General features: G+C 37.3%; 1 protein-coding gene across 2 annotated transcripts in view; it reads right to left on the bottom strand.

Moving 5' to 3' along the window:
* The window catches only part of LOC118985789 (CD302 antigen-like), a 144,861-nt gene that overhangs the window by 16,604 nt on the left and 110,639 nt on the right, over nucleotides 1–17,618 (bottom strand). For both annotated transcript variants that reach the window (XM_037044613.1, XM_037044611.1), the window contains one exon: nucleotides 13,530–13,640. In XM_037044613.1, coding sequence (XP_036900508.1) covers nucleotides 13,530–13,640 — 111 coding nt within the window. The remainder of the gene's footprint in view (nucleotides 1–13,529; nucleotides 13,641–17,618) is intronic.

The raw sequence follows: 17,618 nt of genomic DNA, 5'->3' as shown, positions 1-17,618 counted from the left end.
GGAAAAAGATATTTCAGGAAAATAGAAAGGGAAAGAAAGCTGGGGTAGCAGTACTTATATCCAACAAAATAGACTTTAAACCAAAGCTATAGTAAGAGACAAAGAAGGATGATACATAATGATAAAGGGAAAACTCCAACAAGGAGATATAACCCTTGTAATTCTTTATGCTCCCAACATAGGATCACCTAAATATGTAAAGCAAATCTTGAAGGACATACAGGGAGAGACTGACAGAAATGCAGTCATAGGAGGGGATTTTAACGAGCCACTCACTTGAATGGATAGATCTTCCAGACAGAAAAACAAGAAAATAGTGGCCTTAAATGACACACCAGACCAAGTAGATCTAACTGGTATCTAGAAAGCATTTCACCCCAAAGTACCAGAGTATGCAGAATTTTCAAGTGTACATGGAATGTTTTCTAGGGCAGACCACATGTTAGGACACAAAATAAGTCTTCATAAATTGAAAAAGAATAAAATCATATCAAGTATCTTCTCTGATTATGAAACTAGAAATGAATCACAAGAAGAAAACTGAAAAATACACAAAGACATGGAGGCTAAATAACATGTTATTAAACAATGAAAGGGTCAACAACAAAATCAAGAAAGTAATCAAAATATACCTCGAAAAATAAAAATGAGAACACACAACCTAAAATATGTGGGACATTGAAAGAGCAGTCTTAAGAGGGAAATTCACAGCATTACAGGCCTATCTTAAGAAACAAGAAAAAGCAGGAAAAAAATAATCTAATTCTACACTTACAGGAGCATGAAAAAGAACAACAAAGTCCACAATAAGTAGAAGGAAGTAAACAATGAAGATCAGAGCAAAAGTAAACAAAATAGAGTCTTAAAAATATATAAAACTTAAATGAATCCATGAGCTGGTTCTTTGAAAAGATAAACAAGATTCACAAACCTTTAACCTTACTCATCAAGAAAAAAGAGAGAGGACCCAAATAAATATCAGAAATAAAAGAGGAGAAATAAAAACCGAAACCAAAGAAATACAAAAGACTGTAAGAAAATATTACACACAACTATATGTCGCCAAATTGGACAACCTGGATGAAATGGATAAAGTTCTAGAAATATATAATATACCAAAGCAGGAAGAATCAGAGAATCTGAATAGACAGATTATGCCTAGCAAAATTGAATCAGTAGCCAAAAAGCTCCCAAACAAACAAAAGTCCTGGACCAGAGGGCTTCACAGGTGAATTTCACCAAAGATTCTGAAAGGAACTAACACCTCTCCTCAAACTATTCCAAAAACTGCAAGAGAAGGGAAGACTCCCAAGCTTATTTTATGAGACCAGCATTACCCTAATTCCTAAGTCAAATAAAGACACTACAAAAAAAGGAAACACATAAGCCAACATCCCTAATGAACATAGATGCAAAAATCCTCAGTAAAATATTAGCAAACTGAGCAGAGCAATGCATGAAAAGGTCATGCAACATTATAAAGTGGAATTTATTCCAGGGATGAAAGCTTAGTACAACATTCACAAATCAATAAATGTGATACACCATATAAATAAAATAAAAAACCTCACGATCATAAATAGATGCAGAAAAAGTATTTGATAAAATCCAGCACCCATTTATGATAAAAAACTCTCAGCAAAGTGGGAATAGAAGGAATATACCCAACATAATAAAGACCATACATGACAAACCCACTGCCAGCATCACACTCAATGAGCAAAAACTACAGGCATCCGCTTAAGACTGGAACAAGACAGGGATGTGTGTTTTCACCTCTCATATTCACCATATTAGGTTGGCCAAAAAGTTAGTTTACTAGTTACCATAAAGTAAAAGACACAGTTTATATTTTCATCAAGAACTACATGGATTTGGATATTTTGAGTATGACGGCTATCTCCTGCATGGTATAACACTGATTGTTCTCAATTAATGTGTTGATTTGCTTGCGAGCAACTTCACCTGGTCTATGCAACCATGGAGCCTCATCATCATCCAAAGAAAAATCCCCAGCATGTAACTTCACAAACCACTTTTGACTGGTTTCATCAGTCACATCACCTTTCCTGTACACTGCACAAATCTTTTTTTTTGCATTTAGATTTCTTGAAATAAGAAAGCATTATATGCTGAAAATAGTGCATATTTTCTTTTATCTTCAATATTAAAATGACTATACAAAGAAATCACCAATTTGATAAGTTTTTTAAAAAATGCACATTGATATGATAGCTGTCAAAAGACAATCTAACAAAACTGTTTCAAATGAAGTTGAAGACCACTAAGTACTACTAGAGCCATCTTATGGGAAAAAACCAAACAAACTTTTTGGCCAGCCTAATAGTATGGAAAGTCCTAGTCACAGAAATCAGACAAGAAGAAGAAATAAAAGTCATCCATATTAGTAAGGAAGAAGCAAACTGTCATTATGCAGATTACATGATACTGTACACTGTACATAGAGAACCCTACATATTCCACCGAGAAACTCTCAGAACTGATAACTGAATTCATATAAGTAGCAGTATATAAAACTAATATCCAGAAAACAGTTTTATTTACATATGCCAATAATGAACTATCAGAAAAGGAAATTAAGAAAACAACCCCTTTCAAAATTGCTTCCAAAAGAATAAAATAGCTAGGAGTAAATTTAACCAAGGATGTAAAAAAACCTGTACGCAGAAAATTATATGACACTCGAAAGAAAATGAAGAAGACAAATTAGTGGAAGTACTTACCCCATGTTCATGGATAGGAATAATTAACATCATTAAAATGTCCATATTACCCAAGGCAATCTACAGATTACAGATACAACATAATTCCAATCAAGATACCAATGACATATTTCACAAAAGTGGAACAAATATTTCAAAAATTTATATGGCATCACAGAAGACCCCAAATAGCAACAGCAATCTTGAAAAAGAAGAACAAAATCAGAGGAATCACTCTACATCTATCAAACTACACTATAAATCTATAGTAATTAAACACTATGGTACTGTCATAAAAACAGACATGTAGATCAATGGGACAGAATAAAGAGCCCAGAAATAAACCCATACCTTTGTATTCAATTCATACATGACAGAGGAAGCAAGTACATAGAATGAGCTAAAGATATTTTATTCAATAAACGGTATTGGGAAAATTGGACAGATACACGAAGAAAAATGAAACTAGACTACCTGCTTACACCAAGCACAGGAATAAACTCAAAATGTATCAAAGATTTAAATGTTAGACCCAAGACCATAAAAATCCTAGAGGAAAAGGTAGGCAGCAAAATCTCAGATATTGCTTGTAGCAATATTGTGTATGATATATCTCCTCAGGCAAGAGAAACAAAAGAAAAAATAAACAAGTGGGACTACATCAAACTAAAAAGTTTTTGCACAGCAAAGGAAAACATCAACAAAATAAAAATCAACAACTCACTGAACAGAAGAACATATTCACCAATACCTCTGAGAAGGGGTTAATATCCAGAACTTACATATCACTTATAAATTCAACACCAAAAACAAATCAAACAATCCAACTTAAAAATGGGCAAAGGAACTTAATAGACACTTCTCCAAAGAGGACATACAGATGGATGATAGATATATGCAAAGATACTCAACATCAGGAATCATTAGAGAGATTCAAATTAAAACCACAATAAGATATCACACCTCACACTTGTCAGAATGGCTAGCTTCAATAAGTCAACAAAGAAGAAGTGCTGGTGAGGATGTGGAGAAAGGAGAACCCTTTTGCAATGTTGGTGGGAATGCAGATTGTTGTAGCCACTGTGGAAAACAGTATGGAGATACTGCAAAAAATTAAAAATGGACCTGCCTTTTGATCCAGCGATCCCCCTTCTTGTAATGCATACAAAGGAAAACAACTACAGCACATTTACACAACGTAATACTACTCAGCTGTAAAAAAGAAGAAAATTTTACCCTTTGCGATAACATGAATGGACCTGGAGAACATTACGCTAGGTGAAATCAGCCAGTCAGAGAAAGACAAATACCACATGATTTCACTCATATGTGGAATCTAATGAACAAACTGAACTAACAAGAGAAACAAAGATAGACTCATAGATGGAGAGCGGGCTGACAGCTCGGGGTGGGGGTTCGGGTGGTGAAGGAATCAAGGGAAAAAGAAAAAGGACTCATGGACAGGGACAACAACAGTGTGGTGATTGCGGAGGGAAAGGTGGGGGTGGAGGTGGGAGAGGGCATAAGGGGAATAAATGATAATGAAAAAAATAAAATGAAAAAAGTTACACCTCAAAAAATTAAATTAAATGAAAAAGTACACATAGTATTCTTTGACCTAGCAATCCTTAACAATCACACTAAGGCAATCATTGGCTCTGTGCTCAAATCAAATAGACACAATCAGTGCTGCTCATTGCAGGTTGCTTATGACACTGAAAGGCTTGAAGTAATTAAACAATCAATATAAGAAGAATAATTAAATCAATTATGTCATATATATTAGGAAAATGTACAGTTATTAGGAAATATATATCCTATATTTACTGCCATGAAAAGACACTGCTAAGGGAAAATGAAGATTACAGAACAGTTGGCCTAATATCCATATACATTTATGTAAAAAGCATATATTTATTAAAATACATTTGCTGGGTGAGGTGTTGTCTAGAAGGATACTGAACCACTAAAACATTGATAGTCATTACATTTCTTTAGAGTGTTCCAATTTTAAGTGATTTTGTTTTATTTTTAAAATATTTGCATATGTGTTTTTCTGAGTTTTCTACAGTGATTGTGCATTAATTGTGTAACTAAGAAAGAACTTTGGAAAAAAGATAAGACTAGACTTTAAAATATTAATAATATTTTAATTAAACCAAAGTCAAGGTTCATCAAGATTCTCTGAGTCACATCTCCACTTCTAAAATCTGTGATGGTTTTCCTACCAGTCCCAGCTGCCATCCTGTCTGCTAAATGTCATTTAGACTCTGAGTGTGTTTTACCCTAGTACTTACTTGTGCCTGTGACATGTGACCAAAATGCCACACTACAAAAATCCTCCAGGGAAATATTTTATTACATTATACTTTAGGCTTGAGTGTTCCAGAGATGAATTTTTCATCCGTTTCTCTGACCTTGTAGCAGCCAGTGGAACTTCAATGATTTTGAACATTGTAATCTAATTAAATACTGTATAAACTTATATTACTGTCAGGCAAATAAGACATGCTTTCATTTTCTTTAACAAATGACAGTTTAAGACCCTGAAGAATACACACACACACACACAACTCTTTTTAACAATGCGTTACCGGTGACACTCCCTGCTGAGATGTAATTTGGGCATTTAATTCTTTTTATGGCTAGTGACATAGCTCATAGATCACACAAAGGCAAGATTGAAAATATTTTTCTCTTATAATGATAACATACAAATTAAGGGTAAATGTTGCAAACTAAGAAAAACTTTGGCCTCTCACAAATATTTTCCTAAATGAATAATATTATCAAGAATAAACAGAAGTAACATCAAGTGAATTAGCACAAAGCACAGAGACTATAAGTATAGCTCTCTGTAGCTCAAAAAATAACAGGTTACTTATTTTTTATATATATAGGGTGGTGGAGAGAAAAACCTGAATTAACTTCTGGAGGTGGGGGGCCTTGTGGTACAGGCTTCCCCCACTAGGTGAGTGTTCTAGGAACCCATCTGTATCAGTGTATCAGCTAGAATTGTGAGAGGCTGCATTCAACTTCAAAAAAAATTCAATTGGATTTTTTTTGAAACTCGACACTTTTGCCTATTTCATGATGGGTGATTTACAAGTGCACCTGCCTAAACCACGCTGAATGTTTAGTAGTTTAGCAGTTTAGCAGTTTAGCAGTTTAGCAGTGTTTAGCAGACCAAAACAACACGATCCTCATTCCTCACCCTGCCTGTTCACCTGATCCTACCCCCAAGCAACTTTTTCTTGTTTCCCCAGATAAAAGAAGCCCTCCAAGTGAAATGACTTGCTGATGTGGAAGAGGTGGGGCGGGGCAGGAAAAAAACAGCAGAACACTAAAAGATCAAAATCAATGAGTTCAAGCACTGTTTTGAGCAGTGGAAAAATGTCTTGATAGGTGTATTGCATCAAATGAAAAGTACTTTGAAGGTGACAGAACTTTAAACATGTAAGAGTAAATACACAATTTTTTACAAATAAATTTTGTGGTCTTGGGGGTCCTTGTACTAACAATAGGTTTAAGATATGATTTGTGTGGCTCAGTGGATTGAGTACCAGCCTGTGAACCAAAGATTTGCAGGTTCAAATCCCAGTCAGGGCACATGCCTGGGTTTCAGACCAGGTCCCCAGCGGAGGGCATGCGAGAGGCAACCACACATTGATGTATTTCTCCCTTTCCCTCTCTCTCCCCTTCTTTCTCTCTAGAAATAAATACATAAAAACTTTTTTTAAAAAAGATATGATTTTGTATAGCTGTGAAGATTTAATAAATGCAAATGTAAATATTCTGGTATTTCTTGTGAAATACATAGTAAATAGTGAATTAATGGTCACCACTGTTCTAAACCAAAACACTATCCTACCCACTTACAAGTAACAACAGTATTATAAACTAATTTTAGCTGATTTTCTTACTTTTCAATGCAATGGTATGTCCAGAGTGTAAGCAAATGAAGAGGATTATCAAATAAATGGTGAGGTTATCAGAAATATATGAGAAATTTTTAAAAACCAGTTAGACAAGCGATATTTATACATTTTAACTGGGGGGAAAACCTATTTTTCTTTAGACACAAGACAAATTATATAAGCAAATTTACATACAATAATTTAAAATTCCCAAATGGTTACCCTACTTGAACAATTAGAGTTCATGGACATTGAAACAAGCAATCAAAAATCAGGCCACAAAGTTGCTGGGTGTTTTCAATTTTGTTTTGCTTTGCTAAAGAAAAACAGTTAATACAGGGAACTACAATTGAGTTCTAGAGGCAGTCAGTCACAAGTGTGAATTGTGCCTCTGTATAGTAAGCAGTTGCTTAACTGTGTAAGATGAGTTAAGCTGCACAATGATCTTCCTGTGGTTCATACAAGCTATTTAGAGTATAGTAACCTGTCCTTCCTTGGCTATCAGCCTCCATTATAATGTCTGTAATTGAAATCTGTGTTTATGTCTAAGTATATCTAATATAAAGGGTTTTTTAAAAAGATATAAAATAGTTGTGGGAGAAAACTCATTTTCTGAAACTTGTAAGACCAGCAACATTCCTATTATTCAATTCCCTTTAAATGAAACCAAATTGATGTATTGGAAATTTTATCTTGTTTTCAAAGAGCCAATGTTCAACACCACTTAGCAGGTAAGAGTTTTTCAAAAGGAAACAATAACTATGTATTGCATACTATATGGCACTTACTAGGATTAAAAATTTCTATGCTTCCTTTGTTCCTTCTCTAATAAATGAATATGATTTTTTATACTTAACTGAAAACATTTTTTCATTGCTTTTTAGAGAGAGAAGAGGGAGGGAGGAAGAAAGGGAGAGAGGGAAGGAGAGAGTGTAACATCAATGTGAGAGAGAAACATCGATGGGTTGCCTTCTGTATGTGCTCTGACCAGGAATTAAACTCACAGCCTAGGTATGTGCCCAGACCTGGAATCGAACTTGCAACCTTTTGGTCTATGGGACAATGTTCGAACAAGTAGCCACCACACTGAGTAGCTTGAACAAGTAGCTCAGCCAACTGAGCCACCACTGGACATGACAAATATGATTTTAATTAAGGTATCCCTAATATTATACAATTTGACATTCTTCCAAAATACTATATTGGTGAGTTGTCAGAAATTGTGTTTTTTTTTAAGTAGAGAGCATTTCTAAATGCTGGAATGATAAATATGCCTAAGTAGAAAGGTAATGAAATCACCAAGAGATCTTTTATCTCAAACAGTAACAAAAAGTACCTTGGAAGAATCAAGGACTCTCATCTCACCATCATACATATTTCAGTTGAAAAAGACACTGGCTCACATCACAGTTTGTTAAAAATGATTTTCTATTTTTTCAGTTACAGTTCACATACAGTGTTATATTAGTTTCAGGTGTACGCTCTAGTAATTATACATTATATAACTTAGTCAGTGATCATCCCAATAAATCTTGTACTGATCAGCCAGCCATACATTTTTATTAGAATATTATTGGCTCCATTCCCTATGTTGTACGTTACATCCCCATGACTGTTCTGTAACTACCAATTGTGCATCTTAATCCCTTCACCTTTTTAACCATCCTCCCAACACCCCTCTCTGTCAACTGTGAAAATGTTTCTGTATCTATGAGTCTGTTTCTGTTTTACTAGTTAATCTATTTTGTTTTTTAGATTCAACTGTTGATAGAAATATATTTATTGCCAATTTATTGTTCATATCTATTATCTTTTAAAAAGTTTTTTTTCTTGAAGAACTGGTTAACATTTCTTGTAATGCTGGTTTGGTGGTGATGAATTCCTTTAGCTTTTTCTTGTATGGGAAGCTCTTTATATGCCCTTCAATTCTAAATGATAGCTTTGCTGGATAAAGTGATCTTGGTTGTAGGTTCTTGCTGTTCATCACTTCAACTATTTCTTGTAACTCCCTTCTGGCCTGCAAAGTTTCTATTGAGAAATCACCTGACAGTCGTGGGAGCTCCCTTGTAGATAAGTAAGTTCTTTTCTCTTGCTGCTTTTAAGATTCTCTCTTTGTCTTTAACCTTTTTCATTTTAATCATGATGTGTCTTGTCTGGGTCTCTTTGGGTTCATCTTGTATGGGATGGTCTGTGCTTCCTGGACTTGTATGTCTATTTCCTTCACCCGGTTAGGGAAGTTTTCTCTTATTACTTTTCCAAATAGGTTTCCAATGTCTTACTTTCTCTCTTGTTCTTTCAGCACCCCATTCCCAGCACCCTGGGAAGGTTGGTATGCTTGAAGCTGTCCCAGAGGATCCTTACACTGTTCTCATTGTGGGGTGGGGTCTTTTTTCTTTACGCTGTTTTAATAGGATGTTTTTTGATTCCCTATATTCCAAATTGCTGATATGATTCTGAGTTGCATCTATTCTACTCCTGATTCCCTGTAAATTATTCTTTGTATCAATTGCTGTATCCTTCATTTCTGACTGATTCTTTTTTTATGGTTTCCCTGCCCATTTTTACGCTGGTGAAGTTTTCACTAAGTTCCTTGGGCATCCTTATAATCAGTGTTTTGAACTCTGCATCTACTAGATTGCTTGTCTCCATTTTTTTAAATCCTCACTTGTACTGATTTTTTTTTTTTTTTTGGTAGAGAGAGAGGAAAGGAGGAGCAAGAGAGAAGCACTGATGTGAGAGAAACATTAATTGGTTGCCTCCCATACTCGCCCTGGCCAGGGAGCACACCCATAACCCAGGTATGTGCTCTGACTGGGAATCAAATCCACAACTTTTTGGCATATGGGACAATGCTCCAACCAACTGGGTTACCCAGCCAAGGCTCCACATTTTGTTTAGTTCTTTTTCTGGAGTTTTGTTCCATTTTTTCATTTGGGCCATGTTTCTTTGTCTCCTCATTTTGGCAGCTTCCTTGTTTTTGTTCCTATGTATTAGGAAGAGCTGCTTCCTCTCTCAAGCTTTGTAGCGTGGCCATAGGTAGGAGGTGTTGTGTAGGATCCAATGCACAACCTTGCCTATCACCCAAGCTGGGCACTCCAGGTCTCCCTCCCTGTGGGCTGTTGTAGTTGAGCCTTTTTAAAATGTATTTTATTGATTATGCTATTACAGTTGTCCCAAATTTTTTCTTTCCTTTCTCCCCACTCAGCTCCGCACAGCATACCCTCCAGTATGCCCCCTACCTTAGTTCATGTACATATAAGTTCTTTGGCTTTTCCATTTCCTATACTATTCTTAATCTTCCCCTGACTATTTTATGCCCACCTATTCCTTGTAACTCCCCCCTCCATTCTCCCCTTCTACCTTCCCATGGATAACCTTCCATGTGATCTCCATTTCTGTGATTCTGTTCCTGTTCTAGTTGTTTGCTTAGTTTTTGTTTTTTAGGTTCAGTTGTTGATAGTTGTGAGTTTGTTGTCATTTTACTGTTCATAGTTTTTGATCTTCTATTTCTTAGATAAGTCCCTTTAACATTTCATATAATAAGGGCTTGATGATGATGAACTCCTTTAACTTGACCTTATCTGGGAAGCACTTTATCTGCCCTTCCATTCTAAATGAAAGCTTTGCTGTATAGAGTAATTTGGGATGTAGGTTCTTGTCTTTTGTGATTTCAAATACTTCTTTCAAGCTCCTTCTTGCCTGCAAGATTTCTTTTGAGAAATCAGCTGATAGTCTTATAGGAACTCCTTTGTAGGCAACTGTCTCCTTTTCACTTGCTGCTTTTAAGATTCCTTATCTTTAATCTTGGATAACTTAATTATGATGTGCCCTAGTGTGTTCCTCTTTGGTCCAATTTCTTTGTGACTCCCTGGGCTTCCTAGAAGTCTATTTTCTTCAACAGATTTGGGAAGTTTTCCTTCATTATTTGTTCAAATAAGTTTTCAATTTATTTCTCTTCTTCTCCTTCTGGCATCCCTATAATTTGGATGTTGGAACATTTAAATATGTCCTGATATTCCTAAGCCTCTCTTCATTTTGTGAATTCTTGTTTCTTCATTCTGTTCTGGTTGGATATTTATTTCCTCCTTTTGTTCCAAATACTTGATTTGAGTCCTTGTTTCCTTCCCATCACTGTTGGTTCTCTGTATATTTTGCTTTATTACCCTTTGTGTAGCATTCACTTCTTCCTTCATTTTGCAACCAAGCTCAGTAATTTATGTGCACATCCTGACTACTGGTGTTTTCAACTCTGCATCAGATAGGTTGTCTATCTCGTCTTCATTTAGCTCTCTTCCTGGAGCTTTAATCTGTTCTTTCATTTGGGCCATATATCTTTGTCCCAGCACACCTGTTATGTTGAAAAGGGATGGAGCCTTAGGTATTGGCCAGGGTGGGGCAACCCTCTTTGCTGCATTGTGGTGCTGCCAGTGGGGAGGGGTCTGGGAAGGAATGATACGGCTTGCTCTAACCCCGCTTTTCAACAAACTCTCTTGTGAAAGTGGGAGTTTCGCCCACCTTCGCAATCCCCACAGTATTTTACAGCCAGAGGTTTTGAGTCTAGTTTCCTGGTCAGCCAGCCCTGCCTACAAGTGGCCCATATGGTCCACAGCCTTGCCACGGGCCCTTCCTGCCTGGCTGTCTGTCTCTACCCCTCCTACTAGCCTAGATGAAAGTTTCTTTAAATCCTTGGTTGTCACAGTTCCATGCATTTTGATTTTCTGGTAGTCCTGATTGTTTATTGTTTTTAAATTGGTTGTTATCCTTCTTTTGGTTGTGTGAGGAAGCAAAGTGTTTCTACCTACACCTTCATCTTGGCCAAAACCACTTCAAGTGTTGTAGTTGATGAACCTTGATTGCTATTGGCATGTCAATGAGAAGGATTCACCCCCAGGCGGAACAGCTGCAAGGACTGGCTGTGCAACCACCAATCATCATGGAAAATCAGCTGTGCAGGGGGCCACCCTACAGAGCAGAATATACTTCAGTGGGGCTCTAATGCCTGCTGAGTCCTCACCTTAAGCATGCTGCTTGTGGATCTTGCTGGGTGGTGCTTCAAGGTGCTCTAAAGCTGTCCACTAGATGTGCTGGGTCTGGGGCCTCCTGGGAGGGGCAGGCCAAGGTCAGCTGCTGTCTCTATTCTGCTCAGGACCACCCAGTATGAGCAACAAAGTGATCTGCAGATGGTGTTACTTGGCCTGGGCTTGGAGGTGCCCAAGTGAGGCCAAGCTGTGAACCAAGGCTGGCCGCTGCTAGTTATGGGTCTGGGGTCACTTAGTGAGAGGTATGCCACATGCCAAGGCCAGGTGCTACTTGTTTGAGAGATTTTAGGAATGTCAAATCATGAGTCAAGACACACCATTAGTATGGAAAAGCCACTGGAAACAGCTTGGGTGGGCCAGTAAGTTGGCTGGGGTAGGATCTTAGGGAATGAATCATCAGGGCGGGGTGAACAGTTCGAGCAAGGTTGATGGAGACTCAGATATGACATCTGCCCACTGGCTCTGTGCTAGTGGTGGTGGCATCTCAGAAAAGGAATAATGACCTCTGTCAGCATTGCTGTCTGGGAGAAAGTTGGCCCCACAGCTCTTGCCCTGATGCCAGACAACTTATTTCCTCCCTATATGTTCCTGGTTCCTTCCAAGTTGGTACCCTAGTGCCTGAGGTAGGCACTAGGTAGAGGGAGTAAATTCAAGTAAATACACATGCAGACCCTTTAGAAGGACCTGCTTGGGACTCTAGAAGCCTCTGTCTCCCTTAGTCTCAATCCAAGCCAGTTTTTACAGCCAGAAGTTATAGAAACTTCTATTCCTGGCACTAGAACTTGGGCTGGGGGCCTGGTATGGGGCTGGGACACCTTGCTCCTCAAGGGAACCTCATCAGCCAAGATTTTTATCTGCCACACGTGTGTGGGGGACCCTTCCATATCTCTGCCTCTCCTACCATGTGGCTTCTTCCTTAAATCCCGAGTTTCAGGACTTCCATACAGCTAGATTTCAGGCAGTTCTGCATGGTAATTGTTCTGTGGTTTAGTTATCTAAATCTTGATGTGGTTGTGCAAGGAGGTGAGTACATTTACCTATACTGCCATCTTGACCGGATGTCCACATAATACTTTAATTTTCAGCTGATGATGACCACAACAATTAGAAGCTTAACAACAGGATGCACTTTGGGCTAAACCAAATATATAAAGTGCACCCAAGCACATCTTTTTTAAAAATAGCATTTTTATTTATAATATTTCACAATCTGAAGTTACAACTATATTTCCCAGAGAACACTGAGCATATCCTCTAGCAAATAGACTTTTCTCATTTTTCTTTAATATATACTTCTTTACCACAGTCTTTACCACCATGCTCCTATATAACCTGACTTCTGTCTACATACATGCCTGAAACAGCACTCTCAGGGCTGAATAACAGTCATTAAAAACTCTGGTCCTGCAGTCAGAGACCCTTGTTTGAATCCTGGCTCTACCAATTCATACCTGTGTGACCTTAAACAAGTAACAAAACTAATTTTTTTTCTCTTGACAGAGGGAGGTTAATAATAAACCACTTAACAGGTTTGTCGTAGTGACTGAAGTCATTCAAAATATATTAAGCACAGTGCCTAGCACAGAGCAGGCAGTTTCTGTCTGCTTAAAGAGACAGTGCTGTTGCTAAAGTTCTGTCACTCTGCTAGGACTGTATTGTCTCATGACTGTCTTCCACCCCAGGAGTTAAATGTACACCCAGTTCCACTGCCTGTGGCTTGCATATTGTAGAGTAAAATTATTGTAAGGATCCAGGTCAAAGAGAGCTACAACAAAGACATCGTTTTAAAAGAAATTAGTGAAAACTATTTGCTGATTTCTGAGAGAAGCAAAAAAGAATAAGCTCCTTACCATGGCCAGTGCACTGATTTCTGACATCCTCTAGGCTTTCTACTTTGATGTTTCCTTGAAGAAAAGTGTAACAACTGTCTTGGAACTGAACCCAGGAGGATGAAGGACAGTCTATATGGGGGGAAAAAAGAAAGAAAGAAAGAAACGCTGTTAGATAACTTGAAAACAAGAATTGCATAAATTCCCAAAGATAAGGATATTAGATATTAGATTTTCATAGAAAAAAAGAAAGGCAGTTGCCCTTGTTAATCTAGCCCCTCCTGAACGCCATCCGGCGGCTGGGTAAAGAAAGTATCAGAAGGAACAAGGACTTTCAGTCTTTGTTAAAATAAGAAGCTGACGAGTGTAATAGGAATTTATTTTTCTCCATTGTATATGTGGGAAAAGGGAACTGACCAAACGATTCTCTTCTGATTTTATAGAGCAAAGTTTGAAGTCTTTGGGTTGCTTAGGAATTCAGATGTAAATTACAGCATTATTGCCAAGGCAACAAACTATTAAGACAATCAGCATTACAAGCCCTCTTCAAGGTTATCTTTGCAGTGGGCAGGAACAGTTCCAAAAGTCTTAATTTTACAATATCTTTTGTTAAAATTATACTTCCAACAACAGAGAAGAAAATACATTTCTGGGTTATGAATATTCAGAGACGTTTTCATATTGTACAGGAAAACAAGACTGATATTCTTATGAATGCTCTCAATTTAGCACCTCGTCAAAGCAGACTCTTTGAATTGGTTCTGTGAAACAGAACCACATCTCTTCCTCTACTGCTGTGAGCTAGAGGTGCATCTCCTTTGTTTGTATCTTGGTCTTTTCTGTTGCTGTTGTTCATCCTAAAGGCATGCCTTTTTAAGCCTTAGTTCTGAAAATTCATTATTAGCATTAGAAGCAAAAGGAGGCCTGTAAGAGCTTGGTTTCACTGTCCAGAATGGACAAAGGATGTGATGAATTCACTGAATTCCAGTGAATAAAGGGGTACAAGGCATTAATCTTTCATATTCTCTCAGATCTATATAGGGAAAATCACTAAGATTTTACCTAGTTTTAAGTTCTGTAAGTATTATCACTTTAACACAAACAAGTGGAAAAATGCTGTACTACAAAGATCAGAATTTAACAATGCACTATGTTAGTTTGAATTCAGCAACCTTGATTTTATTAAGCTCAGAATATGATGGGGACCATGAGCTGTCCTCCATACTAGACCTCAGATTCTTATATAGCCCAGAGTGCATGGTTAGCAAACTAGAATATTTTCCAGGCTTCTAGTAACTTCTGGATAATGAGGTGCGGAGAAGAAGTAAAATGTGTAAAATGTGCCTCTAAGAGGAAGAAGTGTGCATCCTGAACCATACTGCCCCTTTCCCACGGGGTGGAATGTAGTTAAGCCGATTTTAATCCTGGAAACAGCGGAAACAGTCTAGGAATAACAGGATGACGAGATGGAAGGATCCTAGGTGGAGCCATCCTATCATACTCAGATTGTAATGAGAACGAAAGTAAACTTCTACCTAGCAAAAGCCATTGTTAATTCAGCTCACTGTTTCAGCTGCTGGATCAATAGCCCAATTAATACAGTGGGCGACTTAAAATGATCTGATGTATGAGACCTGGGTTTTTCCCTGGCCTCATACTGCTTGCTTCTTGTAGTAGCTAAACCATGCAAGATGCATTAGTATGAGGGTAAGTGTTTCAACTTACAAATTGTTCTATGTTCAGGGTTTTCTTTCCTGCTGTTTTTTAAACATGCGTTACACATGTGACTACCTTGGCTTGAAATCCTGGGAATCCAGATCTTTCCTATTATGGTGGCTGAAAGGTATTTGAATAGGGATGTTTTAATAACAAGCACTTTCCTTTGGGAAAATGTCCTTGATAAAATATTAAATAAAAATAATGCTGGCTATAAAATTGCGTGTACACTATGATCTCGACATTTAAAAAGCAACAAACTCCAGAAAGGTTCAAGAATTGGAGAGACCAGACACCTTTATAGGAGGAGGGTTCAGGGGCAGCGTGAAAACAAGGCACTTGGTGGAAAGTCTCTAAAAAGCAGCTAGACCCTTCGACCCCCTTCCTAGGAAACAGCACCTCCCCATCTCGCGCTCACTGGGCATCTCTGCTGCCTTCTTCGAAAGTCTGGCCCTTACTCAGAACCAAAGACTTTTGTTTCTCTAAATCCACTCCCAGATCATCAAACGCTATTGCCTGTGTGCTCATCCTTCGGGGTCTAGGCCTCCCATGTACACGCCTTTGCCAAGACATCATCACTGGAATTTATGTTGACTTCCACTTGAAATCTAATCACATAGTTCTTTCTCTTCTAAAATGCCATCCAATGGCTGAGTAAAGTACCAGAAGGAACATAATAGCTTTGATGTCAAACAGACTAAGGACAACTTATTTCCTGTTTCCTCAAAGGGGGGAAAAAACCCTCAATGGATTGTTGTCAGCTTTAGGTAAAAAGCTACAAAACTGCAGAGCGTAGTGCCTAATTCAAGGAAGGGGCTCAAAACACATAGTTTTCATTGTTATGTCCAAGAATGGTCTCTTTCCCACTACACAGTGACCTTTCTGACAAGGGGACTTATTAATCTTGGGAATTCCAACACCTCAAAAAGCTTTTGGACTGTAAGAATTTAAAATATTTTGCTGAATGAATGAATTCTCTCTCTTCATCCTTAAATAGCTTAATTTTTCATCTCTTTGGCATCTTCAAATGCCCTTTCCAGAGTATCCATTCATCTTCCCCTTCTAGAAGTACAATGAATTTCTTATCTCTTATAGCTGGATGGAACTTGCTGCCAATTATAATACTTTTAATGATATGATTTTTACAAAGTAAACTTTTAATCAAAATATACCATACTATGTGTAAGTCACAAAGACACAGCTTTGTGAATGTTCATAAAATGGATATACCTATATACTTATCAAGATAAAGAAACCTTTTGGTCACCACTCCCCTCCAAAGGTAATCACTATTCTAATTTCTAATGTTACATTTATAACATTATAATAATGAAATCAGGCCATATGTGCGCTTTCGTGTCTAGTTTCTTTGGAAAAACAGCACTTTTATGAGATTCATTCATACTGTAGTGTGCCGTCGTGGAGAGTTCTTTCTCGTTGCTATACTGTGTTGTATGAATGTATTCATTCTTCTGTTGGTACATCTGGGCAGGTTCTGGCTGGTGGCCATGACCAGTAACCCAGCTGTAAGCGTCCTGTGCACTTCTCCTGGTGCAGATATGAGTGCCTTCCTGCGAGTATATTTCTAAAAGTGAACTGCTGGGTTGTAGAGTGTATACGTGTGTCTAGGTTTGGCAGATAAGGCCAAACACTTTTCCAAAGTAGTTATAACTCCTATAAGCAGCAAATAGGATTTTAAAAAAATTGTTCGATAATCTTTGCCTTTAATTACAATAATACAATTAATATTTAATATAGTTACTGATGTATTTGAGTTTATATTGACCATCTTATGATTTGTTTTCTATTTTTCTAACTTGTTTTATGTTCCTTTTCACCCCTTTTTTTCTTTTTGGATTACTAAACATTTTTAAATTACATTTTTCTTTTACCTTAATAATTATACATTCTTTAATTTTATTTCTGGAGTGAGTACCTTCACAACTACAACATGCCACCTGACTAGAATTTATTAGCGCCTAAAATAAATTTGTACTTTTACCATTTCCTAGACAATTCTAGGATCTTACAACACTTAGTTTCATGGACCCCCCCTCCTTGGCATTATTGTTTTATTACTATTTCTCATGGTCAATATTCCCTTATGTTTAAACACATATTTACCTACTCTGTTGTTCTTCACTCCCTCTTACATTTCTCTGTTACTAACTGGGATCATTTTCCATTTGAAGAAATTCCTGCGGTATTTTTTAAGTGTCGGTTTACTACAAACTCTCTCAGTTCTTGATTTTTTTTGTAAATGTCTTTATACTTCCCTTCATGTTTGAAGGATATGTTTGCAAGTACAGAATTCTAGAATGGCAGCTTATCTGTCATTTAAGATGTAGTTTTATTGTTTTGTCTTTGATCATTCCTACAGAGAAATCTCATCAG

Source organism: Sturnira hondurensis, unplaced genomic scaffold, assembly GCF_014824575.4.
Source record: "Sturnira hondurensis isolate 20B ecotype Veracruz unplaced genomic scaffold, ASM1482457v3 Scaffold0004136, whole genome shotgun sequence".
NCBI classification, from domain to species: domain Eukaryota; kingdom Metazoa; phylum Chordata; class Mammalia; order Chiroptera; family Phyllostomidae; genus Sturnira; species Sturnira hondurensis.
Note: the sequence above shows the minus strand (reverse complement) of the source record. Positions and strands in the feature narration are given on the sequence as shown.